The sequence below is a fragment of the Ahaetulla prasina genome, chromosome 2 (assembly GCF_028640845.1).
Source record: "Ahaetulla prasina isolate Xishuangbanna chromosome 2, ASM2864084v1, whole genome shotgun sequence".
Lineage (NCBI taxonomy): Eukaryota > Metazoa > Chordata > Lepidosauria > Squamata > Colubridae > Ahaetulla > Ahaetulla prasina.
This window is the reverse complement of record NC_080540.1, coordinates 93,117,771-93,138,462: the sequence shown is the minus strand read 5'-3', so window position 1 is coordinate 93,138,462 and position 20,692 is coordinate 93,117,771. Positions and strand designations below refer to the sequence as shown.

General features: G+C 38.5%; 1 protein-coding gene across 5 annotated transcripts in view; it reads right to left on the bottom strand.

Annotated features, from left to right (window-relative positions):
• Window positions 1–20,692, bottom strand: part of KLHL3 (kelch like family member 3) — a 54,051-nt gene that overhangs the window by 6,658 nt on the left and 26,701 nt on the right. For all 5 annotated transcript variants that reach the window (XM_058167832.1, XM_058167834.1, XM_058167833.1 and 2 more), the window contains 9 exons: window positions 16,707–16,816; window positions 14,714–14,830; window positions 12,240–12,389; window positions 10,443–10,560; window positions 7,196–7,393; window positions 6,536–6,637; window positions 5,683–5,811; window positions 3,995–4,135; window positions 2,653–2,796 (listed from right to left, as the gene is read on the bottom strand). In XM_058167832.1, the coding sequence (XP_058023815.1) occupies window positions 2,653–2,796; window positions 3,995–4,135; window positions 5,683–5,811; window positions 6,536–6,637; window positions 7,196–7,393; window positions 10,443–10,560; window positions 12,240–12,389; window positions 14,714–14,830; window positions 16,707–16,816 (1,209 nt within the window). The remainder of the gene's footprint in view (window positions 1–2,652; window positions 2,797–3,994; window positions 4,136–5,682; window positions 5,812–6,535; window positions 6,638–7,195; window positions 7,394–10,442; window positions 10,561–12,239; window positions 12,390–14,713; window positions 14,831–16,706; window positions 16,817–20,692) is intronic.

Genomic DNA, 20,692 nt, shown 5'->3' with positions numbered 1-20,692 from the left:
CGCGCAGAGGGTTTGGGAGGCCTGCAGAGTGTTCCTGGGGGCTGGGGAGGACAAAAACCTTTTTTTTTTCTTACTTACCACTTTGAAATCTTGGTACGCCTTATACACTGATACATCTTATAGTCCAAAAAATACAGTAATTTACTAGAAAATCTATGAGAAATTGCTAACTCACTTCCTTTAAGAAATACACTGTTTGGTTATAAAATGGTAAACAAAAAACAGTAGAAACAACCATACAGATAGTCTTCGATTTATCACCATTTGTTCAGTGATCGGCCAAAATTATGCTAGTGCTAACAAGCCAGTCCCTGAAGTTTTGGCTGTTGCAGTGATCAAAATTCAGCTGCTTGGAAGCCCATCTACACTAATCCTTTCCCCAACAAATTTGTATTCTTCAACTTCCCCTTATCCACCTCTCTCCCATATCTATGCCCTTTTGGGTGCCTGCACTTCTCAGCCCGTTGCCTTAAGCCACCATTTTTTTGCTCAGCCTGGCCTATCATGAGGCAGCTGCTGCCCACAGGAGGCTTTTTTCCCCGGGTCATTCACAGCAATTTCCTTAAGAAACCTGGAGAAGGTGGCCTCACATGGCCAGAGTTGCCTTGTGAAAGGCCAGGCCAGGCAAGCCTTGACAGCAGAAGGAATAAAAAGACTGTGAAAGTCAGCTGGGGTGGCAAAGTATAGGACGGCAGGGGCCCCCTGAGTGTAGAGTGGCAAGAGTGACTGCAGCGGGACTGTGGCAGCTGTGGTTTCCAGGGCCAGGTGCAGCTTTGCACTAGGCAGAACTAGGTTTTGCATTGCAGGTCAGGGGCTTCTGGCAGCCCCACAGATATGGTGCACCAAAAAATCCTCTCTGTGCTATGCTACTAGGCTGGGACAGCACCTTGGCTTTGCAAGACTTCCAAAGTCCCTGCCAACTCTATTATACTGTTACTGCTAAGAAAAAAAAAGTTATGTTTTAATTGAGAATTTGCATTTTTAATAAAAATAGAAAAATATGGTCTTTGGGGATCATGGAGAAGTTGTAATTTATTGTAAAGGTCTGAAAACATCTCCACCACGTGTTAGTGACAGACCTGAATGGGACATGATTCTAGACCTTCATTGAGCAGGTTAAGATGTTTTAAAAATTGTGGGAGATATTTTTCAAGCCTCTACAATGAATTACACCTTCTCCATGACCCCAAAAGCACCCAAGCAGTTTTAGTGGATGCAAGGAGAGAATTTTATTCCAGCTGCCATCAAATTATTATTCATTCCAACTGCCGTCATGTAATTACCACATGGGGTACAATTAAGAGTTTTATTTAACTTCATCCCCCTTGAAAAACTGTAATCAGTCCTTTTTAAGATCTCTTTTTTTGGGCTTTATTCTAACTTCATTTCCTTTGAAAAAAGTGCAGTCTTTTTCTGATGTCTTTTATTATATTCCTAGATATGTCCTTAATACATTCTGACACAGAAACTGAGCTGCTGAAAGTCAAAAACTATAGTTTGGCTTGTCATTTTATTTAGTAGACTTCAACTGGGCTCTTATTAATATTATTGGACAATTATAGGTCAGATGATATACTGTAGGTCATGTGCTCTGACAGGGCCTCTCCCAAAACGATTGCCATTAGGACTTGAAAGGTCAAAAGATCATGTACTTTATCCTGAGTTTCATAAGCATTTTCTAGAGCCTGTCTTAATGGTTTCTCCCTTTTATCTATTTTGAGAGATAGAATTTCCAAGATCTCCCATATGAACCAGGTGAGACTGTGAAAGGCCAGCAGGCAGGTAAGTGGCTGGTGCTCAGGGAGGGAGGGAGCATCTGGGGTGTGGGCAAATAAGACATGGTATGTGGGGGTGCACAAGAGGTGCCATGTGATTTGGAAAGGATGTGTGGTGTACCCAAGAGGTGCTGCATAGGTCAGGGAAGGCACACAGGACAGGCATGGGGTGGAGTGGGTTTGTGAGGATACATGTGGGTCATGGCACATGTGAGTCAGGAATGATGTGTGGGATGATGTGAATCAGAGCTGGCACAGGTTGGGGAAGTCCACAAGAAGGTGGCATGGGCCGGGAAATCTTCCTTCCTCACTGTTCCTCCCTTCTTCCTTTTCCTAGTGGATAAATAAATGCCTGCTGCTGTGTGGGGGATGGAGAAAGGGATTGCAGGACTGGCTGGGAAACTGTCACTTATGTTGAAAATGAAGATCATGTGACTGCAGCAGCCAGTAGCACTGAAGGAGCCATAGCTTACCCACATTTCATTCCCTTAGCAATCATGAGTCCCAGATTTGGACACATTATGTAAATTAGCCTATCTGAAGTACCTTGGTTCAAAAATTGGTGCCACATGGTGTCTCATTCGAACCAGTTAAAAGTCATGTCACTGAGAGTTTAAGTATATACATTCTAACACTACTCAGAACAATTTAATATACCTGTTAGTGGAGATTACATAGTTACATACATGTCAATGGCACAATGCTAAATCACCAATGGGTAAATCTAATGAAGACACAAACATGTAGCAAAGATCTGGAATCCTATCCGATTCAGTTAAGAAAAGCAATACTCAACAAGAGCCATAGCAAGAAGTTAAACAACATATAATCAACTTGCCTGTCATTCTATGCCAGTCTATATCAATGCACTGCTCACCTGCATAACTTCTTCCAGTGCTCATGTTGCTTGGTAATAGTGTCCATTTGTCAGTGACAGGATTATAGTATTCTACAGAGGCCAAATTGCAAGAACCATCATCTCCCCCAACTACATAAAGAAGTCCATTCACTGAACACACACCTACAGAGAACAAAAACAGTATAGTAGAAGTCCTAATTTTTATCGGCTGCTGTCATGGCAAGACAGAAGGGCAAATTTAACATTGATTTTTATTATTAACACCTGTAATTTCACTATTTACTGAAATCACACACATTTTGTCAGTCATACTAGTGGGTTTCTGCTTGTAACTTTTTTTTTTGCTTTTTTTCTAACCATTAAGAAGATATAATTTGTGAAAAGCCAGCCCACCTGCCTGAATAACAAATGATGACAACCAATAGTTGTGTTTGTAATCCTTAATAAAAATGAAAAATAATAAAAATGAAAAAGGATATTTATATGCTTTAATCATGACATCCAGTCTGCAATAAATATGAATTGAACTATATCCCCCTTATGTTTGACATTTAATTAATTAAAAATAAGCAAGAATACCCTATTTAAAATGCTTGTTCTGGGACCTGGCAAGTGATGAGATTTACAGGACAAAAAGTGTCAAATTTCAGATATCTAGAAACCCTTTAAAATAAATATATTTATTCTTGTAGCTTATATAACAACAGAGTTGGAAGGGACCTTGGAGGCCTTCTAGTCCAACCCCCTGCCCAGGCAGGAAACCCTACACCATCTCAGTCAGATGGTTATCCAACATTTTCTTAAAAATTTCCAGTGTTGGAGCATTCACAACTTCTGCAGGCAAGTCGTTCCACTTATTAATTGTTCTAACTGTCAGGAAATTTCTCCTTAATCCCTTCTCTTACCAAACTCTGTACATGTCGCTTTTCAATTACATTTTACTGTAATTTCCATAGTTCTGCCACTATTTCAGTTGCACCTCTTGTAAACTATCCTAACATTTATAAAAGTAAAATGTGATTTTAAAATATTTTAATATTCTCTCTGTGTGTGCATTTTTTCTACTTCTTTAGAAATTCTAGATATAGAAACCTGTAATTTAAAAGGGTATTAAATGTCCTGCATTTATTTGACACTATTTTTACAAATATTTTCAAATCTTCTGGACTTAAAGTACATACTCTTAATGAAACATTAATTTAAAATAAGACATCATGACCTTTTTATTACTAAAGTAACTAAAAGTGCTATAGTGCTTTAAAGACTCACATGTTTATTATTGTATATCCTTGGTATTTATATTTCCCTCAACTGCTTTGTTTATACCTGAATAGTGATAGAGAAATTTGGAGGAAAATACCTGCATTTCTTCTGCACATATTCATATCTGCTACTTGTTTCCATGTATTTGTTCCAGGGTCATACACTTCCACGCTTTTCCTCACCAAAGGACCATCATGCCCTCCAGTAGCAAATAGCTGGCCACTAAGAACACCAACCCCTAAAAAGCCAAACAGGGAGTTTCAGGATCTATTGTAAATCAACTTCTAGTCAGGGATGATAAATCGCTGTGCCAAGAGCATAGCCCTGACAGAACAGTAAACATTATAGTATCCATCGGAGTAGCTATTACCCAAAATTAAGAGCTTGGAAAAGGCAAAAAGAATAACCATGAGGAACAGGAGGAAGAGCCACAATCAAAACAATGGTCAGAAAAAAGTAATCTGAGTCCAGGGCAAAAATGTAATCTGAGAAAGCATTTGACTTAACCCTCTCTAGTTCTCATAAAAATAAAGGGAGGAAAAGGGAAGCACATAAAGTTTTGCAAGTTTCTGTAATTGTACTTTTATAATAAAAATAGCATTAGCATCCATAACTTTGGTTTTCTAGTCTGGTCCACGTCCCAAAGGTACTTTTTCAAGAGGCAACCAGAAAGTCCAGTTTCCTCTTGAAAAAGCACCTTTGGGACAACCATGACCTGGATGATTGAGAATCTCCAGAGACTAGACCTGTCAAATTGGTGGCCCGTGGGCCGGATCCATCACACACAGGCAACACCCACCCCAGCTCTGCATATGGAAAAAACACTGTGATACATCACGATACGTCATGTGACGTGATTGAGTTTGACACCCGTGCCATAGACATTTAGTCTGATCCCCTTGAAAGGATAACAAAATTGGCCTAGAATGGGGAGAAAATCTGAGGCTACCTAAGCACCCTTTTAACCCTAACCTCTGGGAATTGATTTTTCTAGACTCTTTTTTTCCTTTTTTTTCTTTCTTTGTGGGGACATTTTAGGCATTTGGAAGGATGAGGTAGGAGCTTTAACCCTTGCCCAAACCCTCTCAACAGTGGGCTGATGTTTCCAATCTGGGAGGAAATAAGAGGCGAAATAGCACGACAACCTGTATTTTTTTTTTAACTATTTTTAACCATTAAGAGATGTTATGATCAGTAAGTGCTGTGCTTCCTAGAGTGGCCAACTACAGGTTTTCCCTTAGTAATCCATTTCCTTATGTGTACCATGAAAAGTGAAGATAATATGGGGAAAAAATCAATTCTCTAGAAGCAGCCTTAGCCATGAGGCAAGTAGACAGTCACTTCTACGTTCTAATCATGTTCATGACATCTGCAAGGGCACTTGTGAAAAGGAATTGCTGTAGCTATAAATATTCCACGTCCAATGTCAATATGTCAATCTTGGCTACTACCGGAACATAATACTGTCTAGACTGAATTGTCAATCTGAAGCAGACTTCAAGCTAGTCATCAATAATCATGACAGATGTTTATAGAACTAAGTCCATTGAAAATACCAACTTGCTAATCAATACTACATTCTATTTTTCTTTAGATGGTCCATATTTATCTACTCCAGCCCATTATGAGATTATCTGCTTTGACCTGAATGCCTATCAACCTGGCCATAAGGAGATTGACACAAAGAACTGAGAAAACAACAACAACATAAACGGAAATATTGCTGTGCATTACAGAAGTCTAACACTTTAAGTGAATAAATAATAATGATTTCGGATAGAATACCTGCACCACTGCGCCGAGTACTCATATCAGAAACGTAAGACCATTCATTTGTAGATGGATTATACTGCTCCACAGTACTAAGGCACTGGCGTGATGCTCCATCATATCCACCAACAGCGTAGAGTTTACCTAGAATTTTAGCATCAGCCATCCACAGGATCAATTAATGGAAAATATATGGCAAATATTTAATAACCAGTTTTTAATCACTGCTCATCTGATTATCACATAATAGACATAAGCTTGTTGAATATCTACAAATTTGGTGGTAGTAGTTATAATATGCTTCTATTGGGCATTTCCAATGAAATATCAAGGCAATGAGAAATTCTTATAAAGCAAGAAGCTTTTCAAAAGCTCTAGCTACAAGCAGCAATCATTTCAGAGTTTGTTTTTTTCTTATTATAAAGTAGAGAATGGAAGCATTAGTAGTTACTGACACTTTAAAATCAGCCAAAACTCAGGGACCTTAAGCTCCCCTCATTCAGTGCTATTGTAACTTTAAATAATTTCTGAATGAAATGGTTTTAAGTTGAGGACTGCCTACATGACACATATTAACCGTTCAGAAACTTTTTCCTTCACTAATTTCTTGATTTCTTTCCAGGACGGGGGGGGGGGGGAACCACAGGCCACTCTTAATAAGAAGAAAATATAAGAACGTGGAAAACGTGGCCAGCTAAGCTTTCAGACACAGTTTTACTTATAGAATGGCAGAGATGTATTTAGAGAAAAAACATCAAGCATCCTCTGACTCGCTCAATTGGCTGGATGTGATTTTGTGATACTAGTAGTTGCAATGGTGCACCGCCGTAAATAAAATATGAGTGACTTCAAAACAGAAAATTCTTACCCTCTACAACTCCAACTCCAACACTGCTTCTTCTTGTGTTCATAGGCGCCACAAAAAACCATTCATTGACCTTGTAATTATAAGCCTCCACAGATGCCAGACCTAGATTGAAAACATGAAAAGGGGAAACACACATAACACTGTTTTCCTTTCACAGAATTCATAATGATCATTTCCCTTCAGGCAAACAAAGGGAAGGAGGCAAGCCAGCGCTCCTTTGCTAATCAGGAAGTTTCTTTCTCGGGCATTAACACTATCCCATTGCAATCATCATGAGCTTTTTGCGATAAGAAGTCACCCCTGAGAATAACATCCCAGTTCTTATTATTGATCTATGCTTAACAGGGCATTCTAAAACCACTCCCTAACAGGGAAGAAAAGTTCAATGAAGGGTTTTTGTAGGATCTGATTAACTACATTATGGTGGCAATTGGAAGCCGTGAATTTTCTTAAGTAAACATTTAGTTTTTCTTCCCATGGGCATGCCAAAATTAACCACCCTTAAAAATTAGGCTCCAGCTCCATCCATTTTCCTGAGAGATCATTATTAAAATAAATGGGGGTGTCACACAAGTAGGTATAGAATGCCAAACCAAACTTACTCCAGAAGAAAGTCTTTAAGAATAAAGAGTTGAGGCTGGCTTTTGTGCATCAGCTTACCAGTACTTCCATCAAATCCACCAACAGCGTACAGGAGCTCATTGAGCACAGCAGCTCCTAAAGTGCTTCGTCTTTCTTGCATACTAGCTATAGATGTCCACTGGTCTTTCACTGCATCATACACATCGACCGTCCGAACCCGCAAAGAGCCATTGAAACCTCCCACTGCATAGACTTTGCCTGTCATGAATACGACCCCTGTTCAAAATAAATGAAAAGAAAGCAAAGCTTTAAGCAAATCAACCTTTGCCTACCACAAAACTCCTATTCCAACTTCTTACATGCAAGGATAGGGATCATTAAAAAAATAAAATAAAAGAGAGTGTCTGTTCATCTAACAGCTTCTGATTGCATGATTCACCATGTTAATCTTTTCTGTTATCAGTTTCTGGCAGCTTTTAGCATTGACATGATCTATATTCAATAGGTATAATCCACCAGTCAACAGATACCTTTGATAACAACCAGTATTAGTTATTTCAAATATTATACAGATATAAATCTGGACTAGGCTCCAAGTAGTCTTAACAAGCACCTGTAATTTCTGATGAACTTTCTTTGAATGATGTACAAGTGTCTGCAATTGCATATTCGATGGTTACACTCAACAAGATTTTAGCAGTGTATTAAATAGCTTTTGGCAGCTGCTGCAATGTATTTAGAGACTTTATTAGCAGAAGCTAATTCAATTCTAATTATTATTGATGTTCATTACAGTGGTTCCCAAAATTGGGGGAGGGGGGGCAGCAGGCAAGTTTGGAAATCATATCCTCACCAAATAGATGATCATCCAGGACTAGTTCAGAAAGCAGTAACATGTGTAATCTGGCTTTACCACTGGGGTACATGAATATGCTCACATAACACGACGGCTAATGAACTGCACTGATTCCCAGAGACAATTCAAACCGCTGATTTTCTCCTTTAATGCCCTGCATGGCTCAGGGGAAAGTTACTCGCAAGATTCCAGTTTCCCTTGGTTTCTGCCTGTCCCATCAGACCCGGCAGGGTCAGTGTCCCTTCTATGAAGCAATGTCATCCAGTGGGACCCAAATGGCTTTGCCTATTCTGTCACAGCACTCTGTCCTATGGAACTGCCTTCCACCAAAATCTGGGTGGCCCTGAAGATCTGGCTTTCCTTCAGGCAGTGAGGCCAGGATGTTAGTGAAGCCTGGCATGCGCATTTTGTTGTGTTCTGTGCTATAAGGTTATTTGTAATTAGGTAATTAGGTTAAGAAGCCCTGGTGGCGCAGTGGTAAGAATGCAGTATTGCAAGAAAACTCTGCCCACAGCCTGGAGTTCGATTCTGACAGGCCCAAGGTTGACTCATTCTTCCATCTTTCCAAGGTTGGTAAAACGAGGACCCGGATTGTTGGGGGCAATATGCTGACACTGTAAATCACTCAGAGATCACTGTAAAAGCACCATGGGGTGGTATATGTCTAACTGCTATTGCTTTGTAGCGTTTCACATAAATGTGTGATTTATGAACTTGTTTCATTGTGTGCTCAGAGTTATTTGGTTAAAGTGAGCAGTCACATACATTCTTTAAATAAATAGATAAAGCACTACTAGTTTTATTTTTTAAGAATGGTCTGGAACCTCTGGGTCTGGCTTTGCAACTTGACTTTTTGTAAAATAAAACTGTTAAAGCAGTGGTGAAATCCAAATTTTTTTTACTACCAGTTCTGTGGGCGTGGCTTAGTGGGCGTGGTGTAGCTTGATGGGCCTGGCAGGGGAAGGATACTGCAAAATCTCCACTCCTGGTGGAAGGATATTGCAAAATCTCCATTCCCACTCTACTCTGGGACCAGCCAGAAGTGGTATTTGCCGGTTCTCCAAATTGCTCAAAATTTCCGCTACCGGTTCTCCAGAACCTGCTGGATTTCACCCCTGGGTTAAAGGTGGCTGTGATAAGAAGCCTGGACTCCATGAGCAGCTTTTTCAGCCAGCCCCCAAAGGTAACAGGGAAGCCGCTTGACTCTGAGACTGGCTGAAAAAACTCCCTACTGAAATCCAAGCAAGATTTTCAGCCATGGAGGATGAACAGAGTTCTGTTCTGTTCCGGAACAGAGAACTTTCCCTCCACTCTGGGGCTGATTGATAAACCTCAGAAATTAAGAAACTAAATGTCAAGACAGCTGTGTTCAACAGAGGACATGAAGTCAAAAATGAAACACTACAGTAAGTAAATGAATCTGTGTACCTCGCATGCTGATTCTGGGGAAATAAATAAAGGCATTTTAAGATGTGTAAATCTTAGTGGTTGAGCTGGAGGTATTATGCAGATTGTTGATAAAAGCAATCTATAAGATTGCTGTCTGTAAGAGCAAATAGTTTTATGATAAAGAAACAATAGCTAGATGTGTCATGAACAACATAGAAGCTGAATGCACTAAGAATTGCTTATAATAATAATAATAATTTAATAATAATAATTTAATTTGTATACCACCCTTCTCCCGAAGGACTCAGGGCGGTTTACAGCCAGGTAAAAATAGCATACAAAAATATAATACAATAAAATCAAAATTAAAAAACTTATTCAAATTGGCTGATAATTAATATAAAATACATAGCAATATAAAACCCCATTAAAATCCAAATAAAACCCATTTTATGCCAGTCCCGCGCGAAAGAATAAATAAGTCTTCAGCTCGCAGCGGAAGGTCCGGAGGTCCGGAAGTTGACGAAGTCCTGGGGGAAGCTCATTCCAGAGGGCAGGTGCCCCCACAGAGAAGGCTCTCACCCTGGGGGCCGCCAGCCGACATTGTTTGGCTGACGGCACCCTGAGGAGGCCCTCTCTATGGGAGCGCACCGGTCAGTGGGAGGCATGTGGTAGCAGAAGACAGTCCCGTAAGCATCCCGGTCCTAAGCCATGGAGCGCTTTAAAGGTGGTAACCTTATTTAAGAAGTATGTGTGTAAAACAGATAGAATGAACCAATGAATCAATATTGATTGAAGGCAGCCTAAGTATAAAAAGTGAGCGACCACAACAAATGAACCAGGTTAAAATGGTTCAGTTGTAAACAAGAATGAATGAGCCGTTTGTCTTGTTGTCACGTGTCCAATTTCTTTTCTTATAAAATTTACCATTTTTTTGTACTTTGCATAATATTGCTTACTCAGAAAGGCAGTAAGGTGATGGATATATTACGTAACTACTTACAGATGGCAGAATATATAAATAATAGAACAAATACTATTGAAATAGCAATCGAGGCCATTATAAAGAACAAAACGTACCTGCTCTGCATCTCCGAGAAGGAAGTTCAGCAATCTGATCCCATCGCTCCTCCTCAAAGTCGTAACACTCTACACTTCGAATGGCTTTTGGTGCCTGCCCACCCACCACAATCATTATCTTGGTGAGAAAGAAAAATTATTATTTTTTTAAAAATCCCATAGAATCACAACCTTTTCAATAGAAGTACACCTTTAGAGAAAGAATTCTTAAACTGTGTTATCTCCCAAAATAACTCAGTGCATTAAATGGAGTAAAAAAAATTGCTCCAGAAAAAGATATTTTATGATAGAAGCATGGCAATTTGACATATGCAAAATATTAAAATTAAAGTACAGCCAGAAATTTGCTGCTGTTATCTTTGGATGAGCCATCTGCACTTTGGCTTAATAAACTATATTGCTTTGTAAAAGGCCAGTAATTTAGAATCTAAAACAAAGGTTTTTGTTAACAGCCCGGAAACATATGACAATTCTATGAATGCCTGGCAATGGTGATTAATATCAGAAGAGGAGTAGTACAGGAACTTAGAATGTGAAAGAAGACAGAATGAAATCAAGTTAATATAATATAATATAACAACAGAGTTGGAAGGGACCTTGGAGGCCTTCTAGTCCAACCCCCTGCCCAGGCAGGAAACCCTACACTATCTCAGTCAGATGGTTATCCAACATTTTCTTAAAAATTTCCAGTGTTGGAGCATTCACAACTTCTGCAGGCAAGTCGTTCCACTTATTAATTGTTCTAACTGTCAGGAAATTTCTCCTTAGTTCTAAGTTGCTTCTTTCTTTGATCAGTTTCCACCCATTGCTTCTTGTTCTAACCTCAGGTGCTTTGGAGAACAGCCCGACTCCCTCTTCTTTGTGGCAACCCCTGAGATATTGGAACACTGCTATCATGTCTCCCCTAGTCCTTCTTTTTAAGCATTTTCACATTTTAAATCTATGTTTAATATTTGTTTACATTCTTATGTAAGTCGCTTGTTGAGATAGGTACTATGGAAATCAAATAAATGAATAAATAATATATCTAACAAAAAAGTTCAAAAATTCACATTTGCCCAAAACTAAACAGTTCCTCCACAAATTGGCTAATCTGAATTGATATTCATGGCCATCCAATTACATGCCAACTTTTAACATCTACAGGAAGACTAGATCTAATCCTCTCCTTTGTGCTTTCTTTGCACTGTACTATAACAGGGTAAATATATTCTAAATTATATCAATACTAAATAGAAAAAACATTTGGGTAGAAAAAGTGTTAATTGCTGGAATACAATATTAAAATTAGAAGTGGTGTGTATAAAGAAGATATTTTCTGGAAGACTTGGAAACCATTTGTGGACTTTGCGCTTGGAACATTGGACGCTTCGGTACCTGTACCTCGAGAACGTGGATTTTGGCGATCGTGAGGATATATCCGAAAACCCAAATCTTCCTTTTTTTATGTATAGCACAAGGGTGTAATAATGTATTTTCTTTTTTTTGTTTGTTGCAAAAAAGTAATAAAAAAATTAAAAAAAAAAAAAGAAATATGGTTGGGAATAGTGTTAGCCACAAGAAATATTGTATTTTAATAGTAACTTATGACCTAATGTCTCAGTTGAGGTTGGAAAAAATTTAATAATAAAAAACAAAAATATTTTTTTTTTAAAAAAAAGTAAAAAAAAAAATTGCTGGAATACAAATGCCAACATATTTTTACGCTTGGGCTGGAAAATCACGGCCAGTGTTTGTTGTATATACTAGAATACTTAACTAAAAATTGCATTTTTTCAACAAGGAAACATTATTTACCTTTGGCAGACTGACTGGAGTCCTTGGCTTGGTTCTAGGATTTTTTATCAGCTGTCTCTGATCCAGAGGAAGTAAGTGATATTTCATGGCTTCAATGAGGAAGTCTTTACATGTGTTATTATTCTTGATTAAAGCTTCTTCTTCAACTGTCTAAATGTCAAAACAGGTTAGCGCAATGGCTGCATTTCACTAATGAATATAGGTGATGAACATTAGCACCTTTGGGATAGGTAGTGAACATTAAAAAATACGAGCCAAAAGATGTTTGCTGGATCTGATCTGTTCTGAAGGATTTAGATGTAACAGTATGAAGCTATAGGCTATTCTGCCTGTTCAACATCTAGTTCATTAAGCGATTCCCATGTGTCATTCCTTGCAATATTACTTCTATTTTCAAGTTAGCACTGATGCATATTCTGTGCATGAAATTGTGCAACAATCTTATCTCATTAAGTGTCTGCCAACCTCAGCAACTTTTAAGATGTGTGGATTTCAACTCTCACCCTGGGGAATTCTGGGAGTTGATGTCCAAACAACTTAAAAGTTGCTAAGGGCAACACTGAAATAGGATACACAAGAGATTTTGGACAAAAGAAGGGGAAAAAAATTGTGCACAATAGGAAAGTTCTGAATTACCTTCAAAATCCTAAGACTACCTATGAAATTGTAAGCTGCAGCCAGATAGCAGGCACAAGGCAGAGGATTTTTTTTTTTTTACAGTACTCCTATATTGGAACTTTCTCAAACAGTGCCTCTTTAGGAAGATTAAAAGTTTAATTTGAAGTTTATGATCTTAATTGTTTTAACAGCGTTTGCTTAATGTTTCAAATTTTGGGAAAAGATTAAGTTGCTCTTTATTAACATTGAAATCTCTATTATCTTATTCTATACATTATCTTGGAAAAATTTTCTCTGAAAAGCAACTAACAGCAGCAAGAACAATACTGTACATTCATACATTCATACATATATACATGCATAGAGGTATTTGAGCCCCTCTAAAACAGTACACTACTGGAGCCAGAACCTACAGCAAGGTTCCCCAACTTGGTCTTATTGAACAGGAAGTTTCCACTCGAACAAAGTAGATATGAAAATTCCAGGGCATAAAAGGTTTTGAGAAGCCCGATGGCAACAGGTATAGCTCTTAAAGGAGGGCCAGGGCAATCAGGTGGTGCCCATTACTACTCAGGCTCCTGCATTTATTTATTTGTATTCCACTTTTATTATTTTTACAAATGCCTCAAGACAGCGGACATATCTAACACATCTTTCTCCTCCTATTTTCCCCACAACCACCACCCTGTCAGATGAGCTGGACTGAGTGTGTGTGACTGGCCCAAAGTCACCCAGCTGCCTTTCATGATTAACCAGATGACTTCACCATCTTCCGCTTTCTATCCTGGGGCGTCTAAATGAGGGCTGTCAAACTCCAGTGGGCTGGATGCGTCCCGCACTGGTCATGCCCGCGCCTGGTTTAACAAAGGAGAAGAAAGTCCCGATACTGTATATCACGTGAGTTTGACATCCCTGATCTAAATCAAAGTATGGTAATCCAAATATGAAATGACTAGAGTCCTCAAAATATCTCAATCCACAAATAGCTGCAATTGGTTCACAGGATGAAATTAAGTCATGGTCTCCACCTGCTCTTCAAGAAAAAGCCATGAATCCAAGAGGACCACCCCCCCCCCGATTATGGGTAAATTTTGAACATGAGCACACCCCTAAGGTAAAAGTAAAGGTTCCCTCACACATATGTACTGGTCGGTCCCGACTCTAGGGGGCGGTACTCAACTCTGTTTCAAACCCGAAGAGCCAGCACTGTCCGAAGACGTCTCCATGGTCATGGGGCCAGCATGACTCAATGCCAAAGGCACACTGAATGCTGTTACCTTCTCACCAAAGGTGGTCCCTATTTTTCTATTTACATTTTTACACGCTTTCAAACTGCTAGGTTGGCAGAAGCTGGGACAATTAACGGGAGCTCACCCCGTTACAGGACACTAGGGATTCGAACCGCTGAACTGCCAACCTTTCGATCAACAAGCTCAGCGTCTTAGCCACTGCAAACTATTCAATACTAAAATTCTAAATCCACAGCTACTTCAGCTTCCTATAACTGAATCTTGATAGCCTCTTCAGCCAGAGGTGGAGATGTAGAAATAATTATCATCAGCATATGGCTACAGCTTTACCCTAAATAATCTCTCAGTGATTACGTCAGTAAAAAAAAATCTGTACAACGTGAAGTTGGTCTTAAAAATTCCAAATTCATGTATCGTTAGAATACCAAATGGCAGCCCTTCTTGCACCATTTGTAGATAAATGCAATCCCTGAGCCTTCATGTGAAAAAAGCATTGGAAGGCTGCAAAGATTATGATTCCTAAGGGAGATAAATGAATGGATGTCAAGTCATAAAGAAGCACCTGGAGCTTATTTTTAATTGTGCAAAGATCTGATGACTACTAACCTGTACAAGATAGTCTCTGGGCAAGAGAGGAAGACGAACATGCTCCATCAGCTTTGCCATGTGTTCCAAGCGAGATTCTTTGTCATAATTTATCCACGAAATGACAGCTTCAAAGACCTGCGAACAGCAAAATCTGTTTTGTCTAAAAGGAATCTAATTTGTCATTACGGATGCAAACATTTGGAAGCAATGATTTCATAAATTATGTAACAGTTAAGTCTGCAGAAATGACTTAAACACTTTTTAAAAGGCAGAGGATAGTGACATAATAAGATTTATAAATGCAGAAAAAAGGTGATCATGTGCAGGATGAAAATACAGTCCTTTAAGCCATACCTTGCACACTTTTAGACTTCAAATTGTGTAGCACACTTCCAGTCCAGAGAGATCTCAATTTTGTTTGCAAGTTGTGCAATAAGTATACATGATAACTGTTAGCATTCTGAATATAATTTAAAACCTCAAGGGCAATACAAGTAGTCCTTGACTTACAGCAGCTATTTGTTTAAAGACAGTCTGAAGTTACAACAGTACTGAAAAAGTGACAGGTGACCGTTTTATCACGCTTATGGCTATTGCAGCATCCCGGTGGTCACGCAACCAAAATCTGGACACTAGGCAACTGGCTCATATGTATGATGACTGCAGTGTTCCAGCATTATGTGAGCACCTTTTGTGACCTTCTGACAAGCAAAGTTAATTGGGAAGCCAGATTCACATAACAAGCGTATTACTAACTTAACAACTGTAGTGCTTCACTTAACCACTGTGGCAAGAAACGTGGGACAAACTCACTTAACAATTGTCTTGCTTAGCAATGGAAATTTTGGGCTCAATTGTGATCATAAGTAATATGTATATTTTATTCACTAGAATAAAAATGTGCTTGGACATTGTACTTAATTTGCCTGTTTTGAGTCTTTTGCATGACTATAGTGTTCTAAAAAACAACAGGAAAGAGGATACTAGAGTATACAGTATGTGACAGCAGGCTACCCAAAAAAAGGCATGGAAAAATCACTGAGTTCTATGAAATGAACAAAGATGTACATCACCAATTGGAAATTCTACTTTTTAGTTTAGAATAGATTATGAGAGTTAGGGAAAGAAAATCAAATAATCTAGTTCACAAATGTAGTCACATATCTATAACAATTGTACATCTCAGATCTTGGTTTGTGTTGAAATCATCCAATCACCAGCAACTGCAAATTTCTTTCAATACTGGAGTTGTACCTAAGGAACCTCCAGGCTGGAGATCTAAATAACATCTGACAGCATCAGAAAGAATGTTAATGAAAAAAAGGAGCTTCATTTAATGAATGTGCAGTAGGAAAAAGTCGCCAGTGAGACGTCCAGATTAAAGGTGATTATGGCTCTTACATTTGTATGCTTGTGCTGCTTAAAAAAACCAAATCCTTCAGCCAGTATAAATTAGAGATGGGACATTAAATTGCAAGTGTCACTAATTGCATTCCATTCAGCTTGTTATACTTTCTACAAAAGGTTAATCAAATACTCATTTAGCAATGTTTTAAATTGTAAGCCTTGATCTGTATGCCTTCTTATTTTTTCAGCTTCATTAGTGGCCATTTTGTTGTATCCCTTTCTGGATCATAGAAGTCTTCTGCCTTTAGGCACACTGATTTTTTTTTTTTAAGTTAGAGAATTTCAAAGCCTGCTGGAGTTTATTCCAATGTTTCTTAGTTCTGGACAGCACCATTTGCAGATGCTTTTGAACACAACTGTGCCAATCTTTAAAACTTTAATTAGCTTGGGATCCAAATACCTAAAGAAACATCATTTCCTATTTATGGCAGTATATCTGTGCCTTGGGAACTTCAAGGGAGGCTCTTCTCAAAGAAGAGCATTTATTTCATAGCCATGTGACAGCTAGCAAAAGCTGTAATTTCTCTGAATGCTCACTCAGATCTTTCTTTTTCTCCTCTGTCTACGCAGTCAAGCATGTACAGAAGACACAAATCAAGAATACCTTTTCCTCTGATGACACTGTGAGCTTGTCACTTGATATCAAGCTGCAAACCTGGTCCAAGCTTAGGCTAAGAAATTCTTCACCAAGCATCACTTCAGGAAAATGCTGCTCTGTTCCAAAGAATTGGAAATTAAGAAAAGGAAGATTATAATGAAAATCCAAGTTTTCACTCAACACGAAGGACTAGCAACAATAACTTGAACAACAATGGGATTACAGTGTATGAAGAAAAAAAACCAGACTGACTGGTGTTCAAAGGTGACACCAATAAAGAAAAGGAACTCTACTGTCACATCAGGAAATGTATCACCTACTGCTATGAGTGTGTGAAACTCTAAAATTCATAGTCATATTGTAGAAGAGCCAGAGCTTAGAACAGGGGTCCCCAACCTCTGGTCCATGGACCGGCACTGGGCCACGACATGCCAGAAACCAAGCCGTGCAAACAAGGGAAGTCCCATCCACGGGATACAAGCTGTATATGAAACCACATCTCTTCCAGTCCGTGGCAAAACCTCTCTCCACAGAACCGGGGAGAGGTGCTGGCTGGGGGTCTGCAGGCTTAGAACATACTCAGCATGCAAGGAGTTTCAGGTTCAATCATGTTTAGAAAACAACAAGACAAAACATTTAACTGAAACCTTGCAGGAGCATCTATCAACCAATGTACAATCTGTTACATTGACTGTAGGTAATATAACAGTACTTCAACAGATCTGTGAATTGCTTGGTTGGAAAAAGCTTGTAAAAACTGTAATTGTAAAGACTGTTTAAATACCGGTATATAAAATAATAACTCTACATTGATAGAATAATGTTTTCTGAGGGCAGGCCCAAGAAAGACAGCTTCTGGTACTAGTGGTACTAAGAAACATTTAACTGAAACCATCAACCAATGTACAATCTGTTACACTGACTGTAGGTAATATAACTGTACTTCAACAGATCTTGGAAGTGCTTGGTTGGAAAAAGTTTGTAAAAACTGTAATTGTAAAGATTGTTTAAATACCGGTATATAAAATAATAACTCTACAATAATGTTTTCTGAGGGCAGGCCCAAGAAGACAGCTTCTGGTACTAGTGTGGAAAACTGCACAAAGAAACTGAATTTCTCTTTAGACAAGTACTCCATAATAGATTGGAATCTAGCTTGTTTTTCAATCTGAAAAGCAATCTGATAATGAAGTTGTTGCTATCATATTAATATATATATACAGAATGTCTGCAATATAAATATTACTTTCAGCTCGTTTCATTTACAATATCAGTTCTGAATATTTCTTTAAAGTGGCTCTGTACAATACTTCTGTTCACCAGCAGGTGGCTCTTGAGAACATAAATCTCAACACAACTTTAATAATTATAATGAACTATCGCAGGTTATTCAATATCTTATTACAGAAACAATTTTTAAAATGAAAATGTAATGTTCTGAAGAAATATTTAAAATTGTATGAAGCCAAACATTTACACTCTAGTGGTAACTAGACTGTAGACCATACAGCACACTAAACCAAAATCAAACAAATCACAATGATAACACAAGTTATCAGCTTTAGGCATTTCTTAAAGAAGGTATTCAATGAGCTCATAGGTTGCTTTCTGCTGCTTTAAAATGCAAATTATTTCACTGTACACAGTTAATGTATAGCCAAAGGAATCTTGAATGCATTTCTGGAATATTTTCATTAACATTTCATAGGGGGATGTTAAAGTAATATATTCCTCATGAAGGGCAACAAAACCTCAAGAGCTTGCAATTAAACCAGATTTAAATTAAACGTTGTTCAGTGCTGGTCTGGTTAAAGATTAAATGGTTTTTAAAATCAAGCATTTAAAGGTAATTATTTGTCCCAGATATAAGAAAGTAAGCAAAGCTCTGAATGCCCTACATTCAAGTTCGGAAATGTGGACTGGACAAGAGAGCAACAGGCTTCATTTAGCCGCTGATTTTGATGGGAGTTGGCTGAAATGGCAAAATTGACTACTTTGATTAAAGAAAAGGATATAACTACTTTTGTCTCCACATGGAGACAGCTTCTGAACTTCGTGCTTGATGTGGAAAAGAATGTAACTTTGATTTTGGGTTTTACCGAGTAGATTGATAGATTTTTACAGAAATGGCTTGTTTGAATTATTATGAAATAGCAAAAAGTTATGATTTGATATTACTGCCTTATTTTACTGTAACAGAGAGTTGGAAGTCAGTGCTTCTTTTTCTTTCTTTTTTCTTATCTTTCCTCATTTTTCTTTCCCCTTTCTCTCCCCCCGCCCCCGACTGCTTTTCTATTTACTTTTCTATTTTGTATTTTACAATATTTTATAACTCAATAAAAATGTTAAACCTAGCCACTGATTTTCAAGGCAGGTTTGTGGCAACAAACATCTTTGTTGGCAATGAATGGTAACCCATAATTTCTCTGGAATCTTTTACAACTGGTCCTCAATTTACAACCATTCCTTTAGCGATCGTTCAAAGTTACAATGGCACTGTAAAAGACTTTACAACCAGTTCTCACTCTTACAACCGACTCACCGTCCCCACAATCACATGATCAAAATCCAAGCACTTGGCAACCGGCATGTATTTGCAACACATGCAGCATCCCAGGATGATGTGATCACCATCTGCAACCTTCCCAACCAGTTTCCAACAAACAAAGTCACCTGGCAAATCTGCATTTGCTTAAAAGGCCACATGGTTCACTTAACTACAGTGATTTGCTTAACAGCTATGGCCAAAAAAAAAAAAAAAGGTCATAAAATTGGGTACTACTCACTTAAAAACCGCCTGGCTTAACAATAAAAATCCTGGTCTCAATGATGGTTGTAAGTCAAGGACTACCTGTACAGCCACCCAAACTGAGCCTCTGTGGCTCAGACTGGTAAAACAGTCTGTTATTAACAGCAGCTGCTTGCAATTACTGCAGGTTCAAGTCCCCCCAGGCCCAAGGTTGACTCAGCCTTCCATCCTTTATAAGGTAGGTAAAATGAGGACCCAGATTGTCGGGGGCAATAAGTTGACTTTGTATATAATATACAAATGGATGAAGACTATTGCTTGACATAGTGTAAGCCGCCCTGAGTCTTCGGAGAAGGGTGGGATATAAATGCAAATAAATAAACATAAAAAAAACTGATAGCCATCATCACCAGTTCTAAGGTTGAAGGAGTTGTGGGGGCTCAGTGGTTAGAATGTAGTATTGCAGGTTGACTCTGCATTCCCACCACCGCTAGCAGTTCAATTCCGACCAACTCAAGGTTGATTCAGCCTTCTGTCCTTCCTAGATTGATAAAACAAGGACCCAAATTGTTGGGGGCAATATGCTGACTCTGTAAACTGCTTAGAGAGGGCTAAAAAGCACTGTGAAGTGGTATATAAGTGCTACCCTGTTTCCCCCCAAAATAAGACATCTCCTGATAATAAGCCCAATCAGGCTTTTGAGTGCATGGCAATAAGGCCAAGTGCTTATTTCAGGATTCAAAAAAAATATAAGACGGTCTAATTTTCAGGGAAACAAGGTACTGCTAGTGCTATTAAGCAAGTGCTTTCTTTACAGGTCCTAAATCTCTCCATATTAGGTTCAACCTCACTGTATCAAATGATCCCCAATTCTGACATTGTAAGAAACAAATGGAAAAAAAAACCCTCTCCCTACTCACAGGTTTATACTATAAACAATTTTACTATCCACTATCCTGGATAATAGATACCTATTATCTTCAGAGATAGTATTTTTCAGCCTAGCTACAATCCAAATATGTGAACAATTCGCAAAATTCTCAGGAATGATCTTGCTGGATAGGGAATTCTGTGAGTTGAAAGTCCACAAGATCTGGATTTGCTCAGGTTGAAAACACCATTTTAACAGGTCTCTTTTTAACCGCCTTTGCTGCAAGTTAACAAATCTAAACACTGTAGCTTGTTTTCATAAAACTGCTGCTCTAGCCCCATAATCATATTGAACTGACCTTGGTTATATCTT